The sequence below is a fragment of the Astyanax mexicanus genome, chromosome 6, assembly GCF_023375975.1.
Source record: "Astyanax mexicanus isolate ESR-SI-001 chromosome 6, AstMex3_surface, whole genome shotgun sequence".
Classification (NCBI taxonomy): domain Eukaryota; kingdom Metazoa; phylum Chordata; class Actinopteri; order Characiformes; family Acestrorhamphidae; genus Astyanax; species Astyanax mexicanus.
In genome coordinates, this window is record NC_064413.1 from 12,203,960 (window position 1) to 12,228,224 (window position 24,265).

Genomic DNA, 24,265 nt, shown 5'->3' on the forward strand with positions numbered 1-24,265 from the left:
TTCGCCACGAGAAGAAGACCTCCTGGTCTATTTTAACACCAAAGTGGTTTTTATTTACACCCGAAATTGACAAAAAAAAAAGAAAAGAAAAACTGTAGAAAAAAGAAATAAAACGGGTCAAATCTGACCTTTATACAGAACTTGACACTAGAATTACTAGTTATTTTTAACCAGCAGTCTCATTTACCAAATAATCCTGTCTTTTCATCAGACCGTTTGAAGCCCCAGCAACATGGCTGACTCAAAATGGCTTCCCTTTTTAGTTTTCCCCACAGGTGCCCCTACCTGCCTTTTTATATGTGTAGCTCCACCCCTTCCTCAATTGGGCCATACCACTACTACAGGGTAGGGGTACTTTAAAAGGTATACACACATATTTACAAACACACAAATACATACATTAATGCTGACATTATTACATGCATAACTTTGCATATGTCCCTAGATGGTAAGTATTTACACATTTTGTTCTAACTTTTTCTCTACCCAGGTGTTCCAGTAAAGAGTCCCCCCCCCCCTTCTTGTAGCACATCCGGAGCTCCAAGGACACTACAAGAAGGGGAGCTAAGATGGCCGCCATTTCCCATGAAGATCCCCCCAAGGACAACAACCAGGTAAGTAAAAGTATATTTGTATATTTTATATGGGGGGGAGGGATAAACACACTGGCAGGAAAAAAAAACACAGTGTTGGGCGAGCCTTTCTCGTGCAGAAAAGACACTCACTTACTGCCCCTCCCCGCTTTGCTCCTCTGGCTCTGTGCTGAGAGTGAGGATCTTCACGTGCCTTCAGCAGCACGCGCTCAGCAGCACGCGCTCAGCAGCCCCTCCCCCTGGCCATGTGGCCGAGTTGCTTGACTGCGGGGCTGCATTCAGCACCATGTACAGCGGCAGAGCGTTCGTTTCTCTGTTAGCGCGCGCATCGAAATATCGCGGTTCTTCCGGGTGTATCGAACCGAACAGTTCCATAAAATGCCAAGAACCGTTGCACCCCTAGTGATTCTCATGCCATAGGTTTATATAGAATAAAAAATAGCATTAAAAAACTTAGCCCAACCCAGTCAGAGGACAGTGGGAGGAAATCTCGGCCCGACCGGCCCGAGTTCAGGTTGGGCCTTGGGTTTGGTTTGGGCAGAGAATCTAAGCTCTAGTACGGTGTCTCTAGTCAGTCTAAAGAAAGTCATGGTTTCTGTCTCATGCTTTTAAACCTGTTTTAATCTGATTACTGATCTCCCCTTTAAAAAGTTACTAAGTTACTTTATGGATTATTTGATTTTAAAAGTAAGTAAGTTACTTTTAACTTACTTTTAAGTTACTGCCGCCTCAACTTTTGTATATAAATATATCAATATTTTGTAGTGACGTAGTAATGTTCTGTGTGTACTGACTGTTAAACATGAACTGTTGTGTTTAGGATATAAAATAAGCATGTGATTGAGGAAGAGCATGTGTGTTTGAGAGGTATAGAGAGCGTGGGGTCTGTGTGTGTGTGTGTGTGTGTGTGTGAGGTGGAGAGAGTGCAGGATCTGTGTGTGTGTGTGCGTGTGCGTGTGCGTGTGTGAGGTGGAGAGGAAATTGACCAAAAATGATTAAGGACAATGACAAAATAGTAACGCACAGTGACTGGGATAAGTAACTTTAATCTGATTACTGGATTAGAAACACATTAGATTACTCGTTACTGAAAAACGTGATCAGATTACTAAGTGACGCGTTACTAACATCACTGGTATTATCTGTTCATGAGTCTCAGTCCTGGGTCCTGTAACACAATCTAGTTACTGAAACGATAATCTGCAGCTCTGTTAATATAATTTCTACTATCTTTATAAAATGACAGATACCTGAAACAGCAGGAGTGGGGGTCTGTAGGTGGGGAAATTGTTCTTCAGTCATATTTGCTCGGGCTGCAACGATTAGTTGACATAATTGACAACGTCAACCATAAGTTCTCGGGTGGAAATCCATTGTGGACACATTGTTAATGTGTGATGCAGTGCACTTCACATGGTGCTGTGGAGAAACATGGTGAGGAGTAATGGGTTGTACTGCTGATTTCTGGAGCTCAGTGCAGTCAGTGCAGCGGGTGTCACTTACCTGTGACAAGTTTAACACTTCATTCAACACAACATCTGAACTCTGAACGGACAGATTAAAGAAACCAACACTTATCCAGCTTCATTCTGTAGGAGAAAGATCCAGCACTTTACTCTCTCAGTCCATATATTCATTATCAACATAAGCAGCATTAGCAAGCACCTGTGAACACAGGGCTGAACAGTGGGTTAATTTCACTCTTGTTGTATTAAATGCCTCTTTATTAATGACACATAATGAGCAGCTTTTCAGGTAGAGTTTAACAAGTTGCTGTAGTGTTAACTCTGGTGTATTTAGAAAATAACAGTACAGGACAGAAAAGTGTGCTAATTACCATAAAAAGGTTGCTAAAATGGTTGCTAAGCTGTTTCTGTCTGAAGAGTCGTTGCTATGCAAAAAGTTTTGGCTACATTGGTGATGTCCAAAAATGTTTAAACTATGGCTAAAGCCCTATCCAGACAGGATTAGTTTCTCAGGGGGGCGTCTGTGAAAAATATTTCACTCTTTTACTCAGTAATAAAACTCTTGCATCCGGACTACAATTGATTAAAACAGGAGGACCAGTGCGTTTTTTGGCTTTCTCAGTCACGTGACATTGCGTTCAGTAGCTCCTCCATTTCCACTCGCTTTTGTGTTTACATGGATCTCTGTGGAAGCACGTGCTCAAAGTGTAATTATGGTGTGTATCAGTGGACAAATAGCTCTTTTATTAAACGTGAGGAGACGAAACTCAGAGATGTGCATCCGGACGGGACTAAAATTACTGGAGGAGCATGGAGTTTAGTGAAAAACAGTAGATAATTCAGCTTGTAATTTTCTCAGAGGACGTCTAAGAAAAACACATACATGGTTGTTCCGGATGGGAATAAAATCACAGAGGATCCCCCTATTAAAAGAAAACATTACCTCAGAACCCCCTGAGAAACTAATCCCATATGGATAGGGCTTAATAAAGCAGTGTCAAAAACGTTTGGATGTACGGTTGCTATGAAATGCTAATATTTTTGACTAATATAGAAGTGTCTGTAAACTCCAAAAACCTTTGAATACATGGTTTCCTATGGATTCCTAAGTCATTGCTAAGGTGGTGCTATGCTGTTGCTATGGTTTACCAAGCGGTTGTTAAGGTGTTGTTAAATTGTTGCTACGGTATTCCAAGTGCTTGCTAAGGTGTTGCTGAGCTGTTGCTAGGTGTATGCTATCATATCTTTGGTCACTGCTTAGGTGTTGCTAAGGTAGTACAGGTGGTTGCTAAGTGTTTTTATGCAGTTGCAAAATATTAAAGTATTTGAAGTGGTTGCTTAAGTGTTAATAATTGGTTGCTATGCAGTTGCTATCATATCTAAATTTATTGATGAGTTGTTGCTTGGCTCTTGCTAAGGTGTTCCAGATGGGTATTGCTAGACAGTTGCTGCCATATTACAGGTGGTTGCTAAGGTGTTGCTAACCTGTTGCTAAGGTATGTCAAGAGGTTGCTAAGGTGTTGCTACTTGGTTGCAAGGCAGTTGCCATCACATCTAAAATGTTTGCTAATGTGTTGTAAAGTGGTTGCTATCATATCTGTGGTGGTTGCTAATGTGATGCTAGGCAGTTGCTAAGTATTCCAAGTGGTTGCTATGGTGTTTAAGGTGGTTGCTAAGGAGTTACTAGGTGGTTGCTAATGTGTTGCTAGGTAGTTGCTAAGTATTCCAAGTGGTTGCTAAGATGTTGATAATACGTTGTTAGGCAGTTGCTATCACATCTATGGTGGTTGCTAATGTGTTGCTAGTCAGTTGCTAAGATATTCCAGATGGTTGCTAAGGTGTTGATAGAGAAGTATCCAAAAACTGTATTTAATGAAATAAGGGTGAGAAAGCTGTTACCCAATAGCTGATTTATCCAGCAGCTCTTCCATACAGACACAGTACTGAAGGAGTGATACAGAGAGAGAGTGTTTCGTGCACAGGCTGAGCTGATGTGTGAATGTTGGGCCCCCCTTTCATTTCTATGAGTATGTGTATTCATTTTACGAAAACTGTCGATCAGACCAGTTTGAGTAACTATCTGAAATGGCTTTACTGGTTCTACATGTGTCTTGAATTTTGTGGTTCTAGCTTAAAAAAGGTGACATGTAGAGTGGTTTTAAATTTTTCACAAACGTTTTTAGTTTAAATACTTTTTCCAAGCGAACTTAAAAAATATCAATTATTAAAAGAAGTACTAAGAAATACTAATAAATAAATGACTAACAAAAATAATTATTTTATTTGTTAATTGTTAAGCATATACACATATAAATGTCAATATAACTACTACAAATACTTTAATACAATAGAAGAGATTCATAACCTAATACATACAGTAAAATCTGTTAATATTTACATCTGAACTGAAGACACAAGTATCCTAGAATCTATTGAAAAATAACATCTGGTGTGTGTGTGTGAATGTTTCCTGTAAAATACTTTGGAATGTTTGGTACGCTAAACTCTTAAAATGTACTGCAAAGCTGGTCTTCAGCACTAAAATTTAGCAGTTACTGTGCAGTAAAACATGAATTGGATCAGGAGCCTCACCAGTACAAAGTATAAATAGAGGGCATGATCGAATCATGGATCGTAACTAATCAAACAAACAAAGTACTGCTTTCATTAACAGACACTTTGTATACATTTCTTTGCAGTCTGATGTTATTAGAAAATGGCCAATCTGAGTTAGATGGGGTGGACTCGTGCAGTATTTGTACTTGATGTATTTGGTGGTGCTGACACTCTTGTAGCAGTTGTGGGGTTTGAACAAATCCATAGTAGCTTCTGTTTATCTGTAATTTTGTTTTGTGAAAAACTGCACTTAAGCTGTTGAAACATTACACTTAGTGCACAAAATGAGTACACAGTGAAAACCCTGCTTACTTTCTGGTACTTTAGGCCAGTGTTTCTTAGCCATGTACATTTACTGCATTCCCAACACACCTGATTTAACTAATCAGTTAATTAACAAGTCCCCTCTGACCAGTGATTGAGATACACTGCTTAACCCTGCATGCACACTGCAGGCAGGAAAATCACTCTCTGTTTCCTCCAGCAAGCAGGCAGAGTGCACCCTGGACCAGTGAATCTGCTGAACAGCCAACCAGTAATAACTATCAGAGACAAAATAGCCTTTATTATTTCACTTAAGTTTTTTTATATATACCATATTTCACACTATAAGGTGCACTTAAATATTATTCCCAAAAATGGTCGGTTCACCCTATAATCCAGTGCGTCTTATGTATGTATTTTACCAGTCAGGTTGTAAGGAGCAGTAAAGCCACTCTGCTGAAGTACAGCTTTATACAGGAGTTTCATTTTAAATCTCCAGCACAGAGACTCGAGACTGAAGCAGTATTAGCTTTAGGCGCTAACCGCGCTAAGCATTAGCTCTTTCACTGTTCAGAGGTGAGTATATGTAACCTGCATGTTTACCGTGTTAAAACAAGCTGTGTGGGACAAACTGCTGGCTAATATCACCCTGTCTTACCGGAACACTCAGTGTTCCTCAGTGTAGAGCTGTAGGGCGGCATTAGCCACTAAATACGGCTAGCCTTAGTGGATACGTGCAGATCTAATCCTACTGTAAATAAACAGAAGCACTTTACTCACAATTTACTGCGCACATCCAACAAAGAAGAAAAAAAGGGGCAAATTTGGCAAAAAATGCCCGGAAACTAAGACTCTGATGACTGAGAATTTGCTCACGTGTTATTGAAGTGGGGGCTGCTGACTCTTATTGAAAATGAATAATTTTTGGTCACTTTGTTGCTTTCATTGCTTGCATTGCATGGTTAGGCAAAACTTGCAAATTTGCTGCACAGAAACTAATTGCTCCAGACTATCAAATATCAATTGGGATCCAATCTATGGATTGAGATCTGTGGATACATAAATTTCTAAAAAATACACTCATTTGCAACTTATCTGCAACCAACTGTTTAAAATAAAACATTTTCTCCAAATGATAATACACAGTAGTAGTAGTATACGTTATACTTTAGAATTTAATAAAACTGAAAATGATCTTAGTTGATTCATTAACTTTGGCTAGGCAGGTCAAATGTTGTCATGTGGAACTATACTGAGGAAAATTCCCCAGCATAAATTGCTTGACCCTTCAAACCTTGTGCCAACATTTAATATCATCAGCCCCTCTAAGGATTTGAAAATGAAGCTAAATAATGCTTGATAAAGATATAAACAGCTATAAAAAGATTTAAGTTTGCAGATTTGAATGTGTTCAGAAAATCATAAAGAAATGTTGATTAGAGAACTGTGCTCAAGGCTAGCTGACTCCAGTAAATCTCCCAGACACATGATCTGAAACACTGCAAAAACAAAGCGATCATATGGTGGCTTAGATCTGCAGGAAAATCTAGCTGACACAGGAGCGATGGTGACCATTATCTATGAAGCATTGCTGGCAAAAACATGATCTGCATGGAAGGACCCTCAGAAGGAAATCTTACCTGCCCCACTCATTACAAATGGCTGACATGCAAAACAACATCTAGATAAACCCATCTTTCTGGAAACATGTGCTGTGGGATGAAGTTACAAACCCTGTGACCACAATCACCAAAGACATGTTGAGAGAAATATAGCATGTAGCTTTTGATGAGAAGACAACCTTACCAACTGTTAGGCAGGGGATGGATATATAACAAATTATCTGCTGTGGACTTTGCTAAATAATATCAACATATTTTTAAAGCAAATGTAACACAGTAAATCAAATAAACTAAAAATAGGCCCCATATAATATTGATTGAATAAAACATTATTTGTATATATATATATATATATATATATATATATATATATATATATATATATATATATATATATATATATATATATATATATATATAATTTTACAGAAACATTTCCTAAAAGCCATCATGAACTACTTTCTGAAAAAACATTATTTGAAACCTGTGATTAGAATTTGAAAATGCTGTGCATTCAAATCAGCCCAACATATATTGCTATTAGAAGTGTTTATCAAAAAATGTGTAAAAGTTTATAAAACAAGAATTGAAAGATTCCTAGCTGTCTACAAAGAGTAGTTGTTTATTATTGTAATTTCCTATATAGTACCAGTCAAAAGTTTGTCAATATTCAGTGTTTTTCAGTGTGCTCTTATCTGGTGGTGTTTACTTAGCTAGTGGACTCACTGTTAGGAAAACTGTGGCCATGAAGGGATGCACATGGTCAGCAACAGTACTGAAATATGCTATGGTATTCAAACTGTGATTAATGTGTTGTAATATGGCAATATTTTGGCAAGAAAGCGTTCTCAATAGGAGATACCAGTTCTAAAAATCCAATCAAAGATCAAAGCAGGCTGTCTGGCACTCTTTAAAATCACTGAGATCACATTTTCCTCATGCTGAGGGTTGATGAGAACATTGCCTGAAGCTGCTGTGCCATATCTGCATGTTGTTAATTCACTGCGCTGCTGCAAGATCAGCTGATAAGATAATGGCATTAATAAAGTGCTTGGTGAGAGGTTACTGTAAGTAGTTACTGTAAATCCTATAGAAATCCTTAATCATTTAACTTTACGTGAAAAAATAAATTGCACTTCTGCACCACCTTGTTTTGTGATTTATGAATGCACTGTATCAGCGTAGTATCTTACTTCTCACTGGCCTCTATATATATATATATATATATATATATATATATATATAATGTGTATATGTGTATGTATATGTATGTGCTTGTTTCACCCTGGTACAGCTTGTGATTTGTAGAATCTCTGATTAAGTCTGAGTTTGTGAACCTGGGCCAAGTTTTCTGAAAGCATTGAAGATCATCATCTTTAGTGTGATGCGTGCTCTTTTTTATTATTGCTTTTTTAACCAAACTTAACACTCACACACACATGCATCTTACATATACACATACATCTAAACACACAGTATAATCAATAACAAAAGAGAAAAGTCAGGTAAGATAACAGATAAAAGAAATATACGATAAAATAAATACAACATATCTGTATGGTGTTAACACCAAACGCATCAGTACCATACACAATTACAGTCCCTGACAAAAGTTCTGTCGCTTACCCATGTTGTGGAAACAAAAGCTTATAACCTGACTTTAAATTCATCCATTGGTTTAAGAAATGACTTGAAATGAAAGCTGAAACCCTCCCAAATAAGGTTTAATTAACGAAAATAAGTTTGCTTCACTACAGAAATATTGACCATTTAATAAAGACAGAAAGGTCAGATTTTGGCAAGACAAAAGTTTTGTCGCCCACAGAAAGTAATGTGAAAAACAAACAAATACTTTACTTCAAATACAAAAATATGTTTCATTACATTGGTAAATGAAGTCATGGTGCTATTAGAGCCATATTTAATATTTTGTGTGACTTCCATGAGCTTGAAGGACTGCATCCATGTGGTTCGACAATGATTCGTACAATTTATTGATGAAGTCATCAGGAATAGCAAAGAATGCAGTCTTATATGCCTCCCAGAGTTCATCAAGATTCTTTGGTTTTGTCTTCCAAGCTTCCTCTTTCATCTTACCCCAAACATGCTCAATGATGTTCATGTCTGGTGACTGGGCTGGGCAGTCCTCAGGCACCTTGATCTTCTTCGCCTTGAGGAACTTTGATGTAGAGATGGATGTATGAGATGGAGCACCATCTTTTATGATCGGGAATGTAAGAGGTAGCTAATACTTTTTGATATTTTAGGCTATTCATATTGCCTTCCACCTTGCAAATGTTTCACACACGCCCATACTGAATGTAACCCCAGACCATGATCTTTCCACCACCAAACTTAACTGTTTTCTGGGTGAATCTTGGATCCATACGGGCTCCAGTAGGTCTCCTGCAGTATTTGTGGCGGCTGCGGTGTAATTCATCTGAGAAATCCACCTTCTGCCACTTTTCCAGTGTCCAGCCATTTAGCAGGCTGTGGTCCTTTGCAAATGCCATATGTTTTTTTTATTGCCTTTTGTTTAGTGCTGGCTCCTGGGCACTGATTCGACCATGGGGGCCATTTCACAGAGACTTGAGATGACCAGGACTGGTGGAGCTCTGCTGCAGTGGAAGAGGGGCGGGATTTGGATTTTCTAACCAACAAACGTTCCTCCTGAGCAGTTGTCTTGCGGGGTCTGCCGGCCCTGGGCTTGTTAAAAACATTTCCTGTCTCTTCAAATCTTTTTTTAATTCTTTGTACCTGACGCTGCGACACATTAAAGGTGCCAGCCACCTCTGCAGTGGATCTGGTCTTCAGCCTCTTGATAATCAAGGCTTTGGTCGCAGGGCGGATTTTTGGCATGTTGTCAGAGGTCAAGTTGCAGTTCAAGTGAAGGTTTGGGGTGCTGGGATTCTTTTTATACACACCAACTAATTAACCAATCAATTAGTGAGCACAGGTGAGGCTGTAAACTAGGATTGGGTACATTATATGACAAGGTGACAACTTTTGTCTTGCCAAACTCTGACCTTTCTGTCTTTATTAAATGGTCAATTTTGCTGCAGTGAAGCAAAATTATTTTCGTTAATTAAACCTTATTTGGGAGGGTTTCAGCTTTCATATAAGTCATTTCTAAAACCAATGGATGGACTTTAAGTCAGGTTATAAGCTTTTGTTTCCACAAAATGAGTAAGCGACAGAACTTTTGTCAGGGACTGTACATTAAATATCCCAGATCTCCCAGAATTATATGAGAATCAAACATGACTTTTTAAGTTATTTAATATTTTCTTATTCAATATAAACATGACCAAAATGGTAATGAGAATTTTAAAAATAAACAATAATAATAATTGTTTTTGTTACTGCGTTTCTAAGACATATAAGAAAAATAAACTTTGATTAAAAAGGGCTGTTTTCTCAGGAAGAGAACAGTATGTTTGAAACAGTACTGTTATGTTACATTTACTTTATTTACTGTATTTTACAGACTGTTATACGTAATTTACACAGATTCCTCTCCTGAAAACTGTTTATTTGGGTGATTAAATCACCTTCATTTATTTACAGTAAGCTTAGCTTTTCAAAATTTTCAACAATGCAGTTAGCAGCAGAGCTAACCCAGAGCACTGTCAGCTAGCGGTTTGTCCCCATACCTTAGGCTGAAACGGTACAGAAAACTTCATTAAAATTTTCGGTACAGTTTGGTTTACACCGTGGTCATTCTGTATATCCCATAAACTGTGTATAGCTGGACAGAGCATCGTCTTTCAGAAGTGAAGCCACCACAGGTCGGGCGCCCCCTGCTGTTCAGTTGCAGAAAGCTGTGTAACCCCACCCATCTCCATCCTCAATGGCAAAACAGACAACTTTCAATCACGTTTTTTCCCCAATATACTGTAATTCTACCTCCTTTATTTAAATGCAGCAGCTAGTGTAACCTCTGCTTATATTGTTACATTTTTATATCCCCACAGAATTCGTTTTTTAAAACGTTATTCGGCTCTATTCAAAAGAGGTGTGGTTATTGTAAAAGGGCTGGGTTACACCTAGCCGGGGTGGGACCAATGACTGTGTGAGCTCTGTGGAGGCAGCCCTCAGGGGCGGGGTTATTTAAATGAGTAGGCTGTCTCTCCACAGTCTTTCTCCCTCCTCTGGTCTCTACTGTGCAGACTCGGGTGTCAGGATCGCAAACATGGCGGAAGATTTTGGCTTCATTTTCATTGAATGAATGGGAACAGCGACACGGCGTCCATCTTTTTTTTTACAGTGTTTGGTACAGCCTCACCTTTATTAACTTCATAATAGAAATAGCACTTCATTATAACCATGTTTTGTTTTAGATTCCTCTGTATATTTATACAAGTTGCAGTAGGTGGTTCGTAAAGAATACACGTACCGTTACACCCCTAGTAATCACACAGGCTACAGTCCGATATACTCACCTCTAAACAGCGAACGAGCTAGCACTGCACCTAGCGGCTAATGCTAATACTTCTCCAGCCTCTGTGCTTCACTAAAACTTCCATATAACCCTGCACTTCAGTGGAGTGGCTTCACTGCTCCTTACAACCTGACTGCTAAAATTCATACACATAAGGCACACCAGATTATAAGGCGCACTGAAGATTTTTGGAAAATTAAAGGGTTTTAAATGTGCCTTATAGTGCGCAAAATACGTTTCATAAAAACTAATTCAGTTTTCCATGAAGGGTATGTTTTAAATGCTAAGTTATTGTATCTGTTTATAGGTTATATTTTTGGTAATAATTGTCTGATGGCATCTGGTTAGAATTGTTTGAGAACAGATAAAGGACTCCGGCACATCCACATTCAATGCAAGGGATCCACACACACATCTGGCAGGTCAATAATGTTAACCAAAAATATAAATAAGATGGATCAGTCTTCTTTGCACTGGATGGCTGCATGGGATTTAAAAGTGTAATTTAGTTTTTCAGAGCTGGATTTCTTGCTGACAGTTGTTGACAGACTGATGGCTGGTTTAATAGAGTAAGTATTGCTGTTTGTGTATTAATCCAGTAGGTTATTTTGAACCTAGAATAGATGTTAGCTATGATGCTAACAGGCACAACAGTGATAGTTTTTTTTTGGATTGTAATAGTACAGCACTTTGGTTTTAAATGTGCTTTATAAATACATTTTACTTACATATTTACTTGCTTAGGGTAGAGTAGCAGCAATGCTAACAGTCAATCTCAACAATCTTGGAGCAGTTTAGCCATAATATTAACTTTCTTAATACTAGATTACTTGCTAATAATTGTTGACCGTGTTTATTAACAGTTCATTAACAGTCCTGGGGCAGCCACTCGCTTGCCTTTTTTCCCCACTAAATACCAATAACAAGCAACTATACACACTATGATACACATCATGCATTTTAATACCATGGTATACTGTACATCCTATTACTGCTGCAATCCTTTTAATCACATGATCAAAGAGCAAGTATCACTTTAGCTAAGACAGTCTTTCTCCCTCTAAGTCTGACTAGAAATGCGAATACAGCAGTCAAACTAATCAGTGGTTTAATCCCCTGCCACAAAGCACTTATTCTGATGTGTATTAATTAAGGCCATTGCATGCCAGACATAGCAATGTTTAGCAGAATACATAGAAGGCATCACAGTGCACAGAGCCCCGAAGATATCCTGACTCATTTTACAGTTTCTTTGTGTATAGTCATGACCAAATATAATGGCACCCCTGCACTTCCTTTAGAAAATGTACTTTTAAAAAATTTTTTACAGTTAGTAATACAGTGACATCCAATTTTTAATCTATATAGGGTTTAGTATGGTGTCCGTCCACCCTTCACAGCTGTAGCAGCTTTTCACAAGGTTTAGAAACGTGTTTACGAAAACTTTTGATTATTCTTTCAGAAGCACATTTTCAGGTCAGACGCTGAGGTTGGACGAGCATGCAGTCTCCACTCTTAATTCATCTAAAAGGTTTTATTATTGAGTTGAGATGCTAAGGGGCTGAGCCCAACTCCTGAAAACGCCACATGAAGTTTGGAGGTCTTGGAGTGATTGGCTCTGCAGAAAGATAGCGACCTCTACGCACAATGAGCCTCAGGATCCACTGACCACGCTGTGTCATTTTACTTGAGATACAACTTTGTGGACTTGTTGTCTTTCCCAGTCACTTTCACTGTGGTATAATATCACTGACAGTTGGCTGTGGAATATTTAGTAGTGAGGAAATTTAATGACTGGACTTATCACTCTCTCCTGAGAGAGACCCATTCTTTCACTTACGTTTGTAGAAGCAGTCTGCATGTCTAGGTGCTTGCTTTTATACACCTGTGGATATGGAAATGATTAGAACACCAGAATTGAATTATTTAAATGGGTGAGCGAATACTTTTGGCAATATAGTGAATGGACTGAACAAAGTTATTGGTACCCCCAGTTTATTATTTGCTTGCACACCTGACACAAGTATCCAATGCCAGGAGCATCAAAACAACTTCAAAACATGATTGAGGTTCTTAAGCCACTGTTTGACCAATCCATTTGGAATCTTCCATCAATTTTATCCTTCTGTCCACGCCAGTGATGTTAACTACAGTGCCATGGATTGTAAACATCTTATAGATGAAACACACAGTTAACACACTTAAATTAAGCTTCCTTAATCAAATCAAATTTTTTGTACAGCGCATTTTACAACTGGTGTTGTCACAAAGCATCTTTACAGAAACATGATCACAGGACAAAGAATCAGGCAAAACATTAAACATAGAAAATACAGAATACAGAACCCCCAGTGAGTGCGGAGGCAAGACTAAGACTCACATTTAAGGGGTGACCATTCTACCACTGGTCAAACGGCTTTTAAATTAATTTAAAAAATCTTTATACATCCATATAGGTTTTATATATTTAAGAGTATAGCAGCACCACTAATGGAAACAGTTAGAGTTCATGTAAGCTTGGATGTAATCTGTAGTGGAGAGTGAGATGGATGATGAGCAGCTGATCTGTGGTGGGTGGTGAATGGAGAAGAGCTGACTTCAGAAACTTCCATCAGTCTGGCCAGACAGAGGACATGAGATCCTGAGGGTCCAACATCCATCGGTACTGGGTCAGACAGGTGGGCAGTCAGTAACTCTGAAGAAGGCAGATGACCTGTGGACATTCTCCATACTTTTCCAAACTTTTCTCCATGCTGTGTAGTACACTGACACAAAGCTTGAGTCAGCTTTTCTCAATTTGGAGTGGCTGAAGGTGTGATATCTATATCGCCAGCCCTTGTAACCTGCCTCAAAAACAAATTGAAGACGACTCACATGATTGACATTCAATTATTTCTTACAGTTTTGAAAAGGTGCCAATGTTTTTGTTCAGTCTATTTCTGAAGTTTAGTGTGGAGTGATAAGAGACTTGACAGTTTCAATGCAAACAATACGAAGGTGAATTTGGTATCAGCTACAGTGGTGTGAAAATGTGTTTGCCCCCATATGACTTTTTTTTTTTTTTTCATGTTTCAGATCATCAAGCTAATTTAAATATGACAACACAATTAAACACTAAATTCAGTTTTTAAATAAAGGTTTTATTATTAAGGGAGAAAAAATCCAAATCTACATGGCCCTGGGTGACCCTTAATTCTTCCTTAATAAAGTTAACTTTCTTTTAATGTGACAAGTAACAATGTGATCATTCATTTACATTGCACTGTCATGAGCATGCTGGCCAATTTTTAGCCTCATTTACGAGTGAACACCTCACAACTTATACACGTGTGAGTTTTACAAAGTTAATCACAAGGTGATTTTCATGGTCAATTTACATACTGCCATCTGTTTTAAAAATATTTTTTTCATAATAAATCCATAATATTTTAGTTAAAATACACATTTTAGTTGTGTCCCTGGGTTTCACTCATTCCTGTTACCATATTACCCCATTTGAGTCACATGAACAACAAGAAGTTACAAGCTGTTTTTTCTAAAGACTAAAATTAAGTTCCCTTATTAGTTTTTCTGTATATTTGATCTTATTGTAACTATGACTGAGGAGGTCAATCTCAACACTAATTCCTGTCACCGAAATTCATTCATAGATGTTATTGGTTTATTTTTAAAATAAAAATTTTGGGAAAATCACTACTCAGTGCTCAGTGTCCTCATGTTATTAGCATAGCCACCATTTAGCTATTTTTCATGTTTTTGTTAATTATATGCTAAAAACTCAGTTCTTTTACTTTCAGTCCTGTTACTCATAACATAAACTGTAGCAGGAATGAGTTCCAGTAACAGGAGTGAGTTCCAGTAACAGGAGTGAGTTCCAGTAACAGGAGTGAGTTCCAGTAACAGGAGTGAGTTCCAGTAACAGTTTCCACTTTTTTCTAATTCTGTTTCGGTCAACATTTATCCATTTGTTTAATAAATTACATGATAATAAATTAGATTTTTTTTCTGCGTCATAAGATGATAATGGCTTTGCATATTTTAGAAAAATACAATGTTCATACTTATATATAGATTTATTTTGTCATAAATATCAATAATTTAAACATGCAGTCAACCATTTCTTTAAAATAAAGACTTTCTTGAGAGAAAATCAAAGGAATTAGTGGACTTGCTTATGTATGAAGACTGAACAGTTAGTTTAACATAAACGGACATCAGAGAACAGATTACTTGAGGTTGCCATCTTCACTGAGAAAATAAAATCGGAGATAAATAATTCTGTAAAAACACCATTATACCAGTTCTGCCATCAGCATGACTGTTTAAGATGAATAGAATATTCAACATTTTCTATTTAATTTTGTAGGTGTTACATTTTCAAAACAAAGCTTAGCTACATCTGCAATTTAACATCTATTATTTATTTCTCAATAAATTACTTACTTTAATGCTTAAGTGATTAGTAAAACTTTATTTGAATGGTCCATTATAAATGCTTAATTAACAAATTAATGGCTATTAAATGCAATTTAACCCCTTTTTGAATGTAAATGATTCGCTATAGAACCTAACCCTTAACCTAACCTCAGCCATGAATTAACCCGATATCTATCCCTAACTTAAACCTTATTCTACACTTTAAATCTAATCCTGAAATGTTATGATTAGATTTAGGGTTAGAGCTGGGTGTAGGATTACATTCAATAGAGAATCATTTGTCATTGTCAGTGTTTTGTTTTTTTTTGGTTTGGTTCCACAATATTTTGTGCAAAAAGAGAGGAAAACCTTTGCATATTTTCATTCTGATCCTCCTCCTTGTTGCGCTATAATGTTGTTACTGACCTGTATATATTAAACAAAACTGATGCAATGAAATTTAAATGCTTGCTTTTTTTTTAATCAAATGTCATTATTATGCTATCGGGATCCAGTGTTGCTGTGGATAGCCAAAAATAACTGATGAGTTAACATAGATCTAACCAGTTCTTGCTGAGCGAAGTGGTTTTGTTCAGAATTTTGATGTAAAAAGAGCTATTCACGCTCATAAAACTCATTGTTATGATAATGTGCCTTCTTTGTTGAGCATAGGGGTAATCTGGTGGCATTTTGGACTGGATTTGGAGGATTATGTGAAGAAATGTCCTGACTAACACCATTGTTGGACAGTTCTTGTAAAACCATTGGTCAGGCTATATTTTTCAGCTGACCAATTTATATGATAATAGCTCCTTTATTCTGTATAAATGACGCCATGCAAAGCCATCGCCACAACAACACTAATGCTGTGCAGAAATGAAATGATATTGTTTTTAAGCCACTCTACTGGGTTGAATGTCATTAATTGATTATTTGAGCCTGTCCAGCACAATTAATCAATGGTGTTGGAGGAGAAGGGAGGGAGGTTTGGGGGGGACTGATCATTAATCCAGTGTGCTTCCAGGATACGGTGGTGAAAAAGGCTCTAGAGGGACGGAGCAAATCCAGCTTATTAATGTGGCTCTCAAGATGTGACGAGGTTGAAATCGCCACGCTATGCATGAATGCTGACATCTAAGTACCTGTGGCTGTACAGAGCCAGATGGGTAGATGGGGTAGATCGGGGGCTGCGATGCTCTGTTGTGAAACCTGGAGACAGTGTATTGAGTGAGAGCCCCCTCTGCCCTCCCCCCACACTCTCCCTCTCTATTTCTCTCTCTTTCTCTCTCTCTCTTTCTCTGCTCCCCCGATCTCGCTTTCTCTCTCTCTCTCCCGGTGAAGCAGGCGCTCAGCAGTGGGATGGATTCTGACTACTAAAGAGAGAGTCGGAGTGAGGGAGGGGGAACAGGCAGCAGGCTCGCAGCTTGCTTGTGAAAGAGAGCTAAAGGAAGGGATTCAGACACCAGCGTATAAATCTACAGACGCCGATCTGGATGAAGAAATGCGCTTGCGTTGCAGCCGAGACTAACGTGGCTTTTCACAGCATCCAGAGGTACTCCTCATTGTTGTTCATTGTGGTTCTTAGAGAAACGAGACACAAGAAGCGGGAAGGCATTGAAGCCCCCAGTTGTCTAACAAGAGGTGGGCTTGGGGGAGGTCTATGACCCTTCATTTTCGCTTGACGAGAAGCTTTGGGGGAAGAGCCAAGTGCAGAGAACGCGAAGAAGGTGGCAACCTTCTCAGAGCTGAGAACATCATACATCCACCTTTTTTAAATCTTCCCATTCATAAATCCTCTGCATCTCATTGTGGGAGAGATGTAGAGCTGGTCCTTCTGGATGGATGAGGAAGGGGCTGGTTGGGTGCTGAAGCTCATTTCCTCTCGCGCTTTCTTTCGCAGTACCATCTCCGCTCTTTTGCTTGTTTGCTCATTTTTATTTGCTTATTGTTTTCTGACTGTACTTTCCTTTTATGGTGCCTAACAGCACTGCGTTGAAACTGTGAATGGTGGGCTTTTTCTCATTGGATTGAAGGTTTGAAGGCTTTCGTGGTGTTGGGTTCTGCCTGAATGCACAGATGATATCAGCAGAAAACAGAAGAGGAGCCTGTGAGAAAAGAGGTACACTGGATTATGTGAAGCACCAACAAGCACCACTTAATTCTATAGACTCTATAGACAGGTCTAAATCTAAGAAAACAGCGCTAGTTGTTATTACAACGCTTTTCCCCATACTTGCCAAAGCTTTTTCAAGCACTGTTGAAGAGGAGCACTGACGACTCTCTCTGACGACTTATCTTTCATTATCTTTATCTGCTGTGAGTAAACACTAAGTTCTAATCAAGAACAGAAAAGCGATGACAGCCATGAAGGGGGATTCAGAGGACAGCATTGAGAGCATCAGGCCTTCCAACTTGCAAGCCTTTGCCAACTCCTCCACACTGCATGGCATGAGCCACATTTTCGCCTACGGACACATGACATTTCGCCGGCTCCTGTGGACTCTCTCGTTTCTGGGCTCCCTAGGACTGCTACTGGTGGTATGCATGGACAGGGTATCCTACTATCTTCAGTTCCCTCACGTCACCAAACTGGACGAAGTGGCGGCACCCAACCTTACCTTTCCTGCTGTCACTTTCTGCAATCTCAACGAGTTCCGCTTCTCCAAGATCACGAAGAACGATCTCTACCATGTTGGGGAACTGCTAGCCCTGCTTAATGAAAACTACCAGATTGCTAACCCACATCTAGCAGAGCCAGAGGTCCTCGCTGCTTTGAAGGAAAAGGGCAACTTCGTCAACTTCAAGCCTAAGCAGTTTAACATGACTGATTTCTACAACCGCACAGGCCATGACATCAATGAGATGCTTCTTCAGTGCACCTTCCGAGGGGAGGACTGCTACCCTTTTAACTTCTCCACTGTGAGTTACCTCAAAGTTTCAGCTCATGTTCTTTCTATCTTGTGTTTTGTGTGGTTTCTTTAATATCAGATGCTGATATCTGGTATTGCTTCCTTTGCTATCATATTAAAGTGACCGGCTGTAAGTTTTAAGAAATTAGGGATCATATCTCTGCTGAGAATACATCGAAAAAGTGAGAATTCGCAGAAAAGTACTTTTGTAAACTGTGTTTTGCTGCCTCCTTTCTGAGCAAAATACTGTGCTTGACAGCTATTTTCTTAGTTCTGCATTTATTTGCTTTAACGATGAATGTGTGTAAATGAGCAGATAAAGACTGAGTTTGCTCATCTAATATCTCCATATTTGCAGTAGTTGTTGTATCAGCAACAAAAGGTGCTGTGGAAAGAAAAACTCCAAAAGGAAAGCTACAAAAACACTATTTTAGGAATGAGTATACAGTATTTGGTGTTTTTTTGCTGTTATTGTTGTTTACATCCCACTTAGGAATACTACTGCTAAAACTGGTCAGTGCACAAACCTGTGGTTAGATTTTTCAGTATAAGCTGCTGGTTGCATATGTTATTTGCTTCCATAATACATTGTATACACAGACAAGTGACGAACCAAAGGAAAGGACATTAGAGTGTCTAAGTAAGGTGTTGGCCTTTTACAAGCCACCAGAACAGCTTCAGTTTGCCCATTGAAGCCAAAATAAGTCCACCAAGAATCTCCTCTAGGTCTTCAACATGTTGGAGAACTTAACCAAAGGCAAATTTCTTCATTTTCATACTCAGCAATTCATTTAGTGACTCCTGTAGACCCAGTGGAAAGGGGCATTTTTAACTCTGAAGAGGAGACCACTTCTTTTCTGGATGTACAATAAGGAAAATGTCATGTGCGATAACACTAATTGATATATAAACAATAAAAACAATTAAAGATTCTAAATTAGTTTAGGCTCCTTAAAAGTTCTTTGGTGCTTGGCTTGGCTGCACTAATATTCCCATATTTGTTGTGTGCTTTCCCTGTGGACCTCTACCTCACTCTGACTCGCTCTACCTCATTCTGCCTCCAGCATAGTTCTGTCACTTAAGCACAGTCTGCAGTGTGAAGAGCTCCCTCTGTTGTTGCATGCGAGTAATGCAATTCAAGTTTGCTGTTTCACAATGTTATTTTTGATGAGTTTATTGTGAAAAAGTGCATCGCTAAAATGAAATAATATGAATTGTCTTAAACTTCTTTTGTTGATTGTCACCTTAGGATAAAGGTTTTAGTCAAATAAACCTAAGTTTAATGGCATTAACAAAGTCTATGCCAGTAAAATACTCCAAATAGTATAACTCTGCCCCTTTAATGTAGGGGGCAAGCATTCTTAATTCTGTACAGTTTTTTCTTTGTAAATTCACATGTGCTCAGCCAATCTCCAACTTCTGAAGAATATGGTGAATAATAGCTCATTTTAAAACTTTTAAAACACTAGGCCCATGCTATTTTTTTTTTTTTTTGCATTTGCCATAAGGGATTTATTCACTATTCATCACTTCCACATTTTTTCCCTATTATTAAAAAAAGAACCACAAGAAATACTATTAGATTAACTAAATGTTTTCTTCATCTTCTTCTTATTATTTAAAAATTGAATAAATGTAATTGCAAAAGGTGCTCTTTTAAACATAATAACTTATATGATATCTCATAACTCATATGATATCAAATTTTTGATATCAGCTCTGCAGACTGCTTTAAAGGAATTTAAGCCCTCTGTTCTTTGCGACTTTGCTTTAATATAAAAATATTGCTAAGTTTTCAAGAACAGCTTGTTTGAACCACTGCCATGATCTAGTGTTTCCCACTATAAAATGCAGTATTTGCTATATTTTATATATAAAGGCACTTGGTGTTCAGAAGGCTGCCTATAGAACATTATCCCCAAAGTCTTCGGTACACAAGACACGCTGTAATGTTTCTTTTGGTTAACAAAAAGATAAATGACACTTTTGCACAGTGTCTTTTTTACTGTGAGGTCATGGACCTCATGAAATGACCTTAAATGAGGTTACGGAGAGACCTGAAGATTGGATTGGATGATTTCCTAGAATCTTTAATGCATCAGCGACTCCTGGAAAGACTCACCAATGTTCCTGTGGTTTTTCATTAGCAGAAAATGAATTTGAACAAAAAAGTGTTAAATTAATCCAATATTTTGCTTTAGAGTGAAAGTAAAAAAAAAAAAAGAAAAGCCAGATGAGTTTTCTGTATTTTTCTTATTTCACATTTACCCATATATAAAGGCATTCTCACTTTCCATCTCAATCAGCCTTATTTTTCCCTTTTATTAGAGTTTGTCCCTTTTATTAAATTGTCATTAGCTGTCTCTAGCCTTTGAAGTCTTATTTGTGGACATAACTTTGTTCTTGGGCGTTCACATTTGTCAGAAGTTAATATAAAATCATAAGGTTCCCCTGTTATATTTAAATCTTACAGGGAAATGCAGAGATTAATATTTATTTACACATTGTAAAATATTACTGTCATCCTTAGTTACTTGCAATGATGTCAGTAACGCATCACTCTAATCTAATGTAATCTAGTAATCAATCCAGTAATCAGATTAAAGATATTATCCAAGCCACTGTGCATTACTATACTGTCATTTTCCCTAGTAAAAAGACTAGGGATGGACACGTTGAAAGGGTGGACAAGAAAGATGTTTACAGTCGTCGCTTAATTGCTGCAATTGTTGGCTGCAACCACGCCAAAATAACCACAGGCTAGTAAGCTAACAAGCTAACTAAAACTAGCACTTGGCCTGAACACACACACAACATAAAATTTGAAGAAATGATTGGATTTGCAGCAGCACAGTACCAGAACCAGTTCTAAAGGTGGAGCAAAGCTTCCAGTAACTTAAAAGTAACTTAAAAGTAATCCATAAAGTAAATACGTTACTTTTAAAGAGGTAATCAGTAATCAGATTACTTTTTCAAAGTAACTATGCCTACTATAAACTATAAAACATGAAAAATAAATAATATAGAAAAATAACAATGGGCTTCATTGCAGTGCATGTTTTTAGTAAAATTTATTAAGAGCAGAGTATTAAATGAGTTAATGTACAGGGTACATGTCTGTGAAGCTCAGAGGCTGTTTGGACTAAATAAACGAGCAACCAAACACATTTGAACGAGAGCTACAGATATTTATTCATTCATTTATTTATTTATTGAATTACTTCACTTCACACAAACCACATGACACTGCTGAGTTCAGGACTTTAATTCTGCTTTTAAAACTATGACAAAACAGAAAGTTCTCTCATATCAGTCTATATGTGTTTGTGACTGACTGGCTGTCAGTGTGTCAGTGTGTCTTTGCTATCGTAATGACAGGAAAAGTACATCTTGCGCGACACGAAAGGTGCAAAGGCATATAATAATTCTCTTAATTAATCATGGGTGTGTTTTGGGCGTAACATGAAATAAATCAATCAGCGTGTGACTTGCATTAGCAAGATAGCAAAAAAAACAGAAATTTACCAGACCACAACCCCTATTGGTGTATACATATTCAGAAGCACTGTTGCTATTTAAATGACACATGTGGAATGTGTGAAAATAGACTGTTGGTGGGGTGTAAGATAGCAATGAGCATCATGATGTGTCTTGTGCAGTGTGTAAGGTATGGCCCATGGTCTTTTATGCAGTGTTATTTAGCATTATTCTCAATCCAAACAATCCAATTTTGATCTTGTAAAATGTATTAGTTAATAAAGAGGTGTGCCTGCGTAATTTGATGATTATTTGCCTGTGTGATCAAACATGTTCAAAAACATTTATGGAAAAGATAATTAATTCAATGCAGATATTGTTGCATGGAAATCTACCACTAGATGCATGCAGGATGCATTTTTTTTTTTTTTTTTTACAAAAAAAGGTTTTGAGAAAAGAATGTCAGAGACAAAGCACAAAAAGCCAACAATCCATTTTAATAAAAAATGTGTTACTGCTGTTATTCACACTTATAAAACATTATAAAAAGGTGGTACATTATGTCCACAGTGTATTGCTATTAAATGTGTAAACAGAACCTCTTCTGATTTAAATCTTATGAAGCACTTTGAGCAGAGTAGAAGAATAGGGCTCCTCATAGTGTAACCAGAACTAACAATGAGTATTACTGAATCAATAGCCCACACTATCACAATAACAGTGTAGGATAGGGCTGCACAATCTACTGTTTCAATGTGCACATGTGCAGTAGCCACATCACAGGACATACAATAGAAAATCTGCAATGATGTTTTAAATGACACACTATATTGCCAAAAGTATTCATTTCTCTTCCTTTGCATGCATAAAAACTTGAGTTACATCTGTTACATCTTGAGTTACATTTTTAATCTATAGAGTTTAATATGATGGGGGCCGACCCCTTGCAGCTACAGGGATGTAAAAAAGTATTTGCCCCCTACCGATATATTTTGTTTTTCGCTTTTTTGTCATACTGATATTTTTCAATTTATCAAACACACTTAAATTTCAAACAAAGATAACCTGAGTAATTATAAAAAGCACTTTTAAATGATGGGGGAAAAAAACTATCCAAATCAATTGAGACCTGTGTGAAAAAGTATTTGCCTCCTAAATCTTATAATTTGGTTTTGCCACTCTTGGCAGCAACAAATGTAATCAAGCTTTACTGATAACTGGCAATAAGTCTTTCACATCTCTGTGGAGGAATTTTCTTCCACTCTTCTTTACAGAATTATTTAAATTCAGCCACATTGGAGGATTTTCCAGCATAAACGTCCTGTTTAAGCTCATGCCACAGCATCTCAATCAGACTTTGATCAGGCCACTCCAAAAGCTTCATTAAGCCGTTCAATAGTGAACTTGCTGGTGTGTTTTGAATCGTTAGCTGCGGTCCAATCTGAAGGGAGCTGCCCAACTAGGCAGCATTTGCAGGCAGCATAGGCGCGCTCCCGAGAAAAGGACTGTCCCATTCGGAAGGTAGCATGTGCTGCCTACCTGGGCAGCTGCCTTATTTTACCCCAATTCTGAAGGCAGCGTAAGATGTATCCTTCACGGCGAAGGCAATCCCATGATGCATTTCACCAGCTCAGAGTTCCAGCGCTCAGATTTAAAAACATGGCGGACGGAGCCGGCCTGCCACGGAGTTTCTGTACAAATGTAAGTAATTCCCTCCTGTATTTCCACTCACCGCTGCGTGGGTTTATCAAACTAGCATATTTTAGACTGTTTTAAGTTGTTTTCCATCGTTGTTTTCGCCTGTACTTCATTTAATGTAAGACCTGACCGGCGGAAGCTACCGTTAGCTTATCGCGCTAATTTACCGGGTAAGCTAACACGCATCTAGCCGACTTAGACTACCAAACGCGGCTGCAGCGCTGAAGAAACCCCCGCTAGGAAACAAAGATACCCTGGCCGTCCAGTATAAAAAGTTTTAACTGTTTTAAGTCACTGTTACGTATAACTAAGTGATTTACTGTGTAAATAGTGTAAACGTGTAGAATAACCTGTAATTTAGTGATTTAATGCGTAAACAGTTTAATTGTTAGAGGGAATAACTAGAGTTACCTGAGTGATTTACTGTGTAAATAGTGGAATTATGAGCGTGTTCTCCATAAACCACTGTTACTAATTCAGATTTATTTTTTCCACAGGGATGAACGTGGGCCGGGGAAGGTGAACGCTGGTCAGACCGGCTGGAGGCAGCGTTAGCTCCCTTTATGAATATATATTTTTTTCTTTGAATGTAATAAAGTTTTCTCTCTTAACATTATTATTTTTGCTTGCTGTGTTTTATAGTCACTATGCTTATTGTAGTATCACATCTCAACTAGTGGGTATGGGTAAATAAATAAATAAAAAGTTTATGAATCATGTGTTTTATGCAACTAAAAGGTAAAGATAACTTAGCTGACTGTGT

General features: G+C 38.0%; 1 protein-coding gene and 1 long non-coding RNA gene across 3 annotated transcripts in view; both read left to right on the forward strand.

The window, feature by feature from the left end:
• Positions 1-520: 520 nt before the first annotated feature.
• The window catches only part of asic1c (acid-sensing (proton-gated) ion channel 1c), a 222,435-nt gene continuing 198,690 nt past the window's right edge, over positions 521-24,265 (forward strand). The window contains exon 1 of one of the 2 annotated variants that reach the window (XM_049480485.1): positions 521-614. In XM_049480485.1, the coding sequence (XP_049336442.1) occupies positions 570-614 (45 nt within the window). In that variant the 5' untranslated portion in view covers positions 521-569. Of the gene's footprint in view, positions 615-16,687; positions 18,338-24,265 lie in introns of those variants that run through there. The other variant, XM_022673947.2, reaches the window with a different exon arrangement.
• Positions 23,235-24,118, forward strand: LOC125802429 (uncharacterized). Its single transcript, XR_007439560.1, has 2 exons — positions 23,235-23,505; positions 24,000-24,118. It is a non-coding gene; the product is annotated as an uncharacterized LOC125802429 (long non-coding RNA).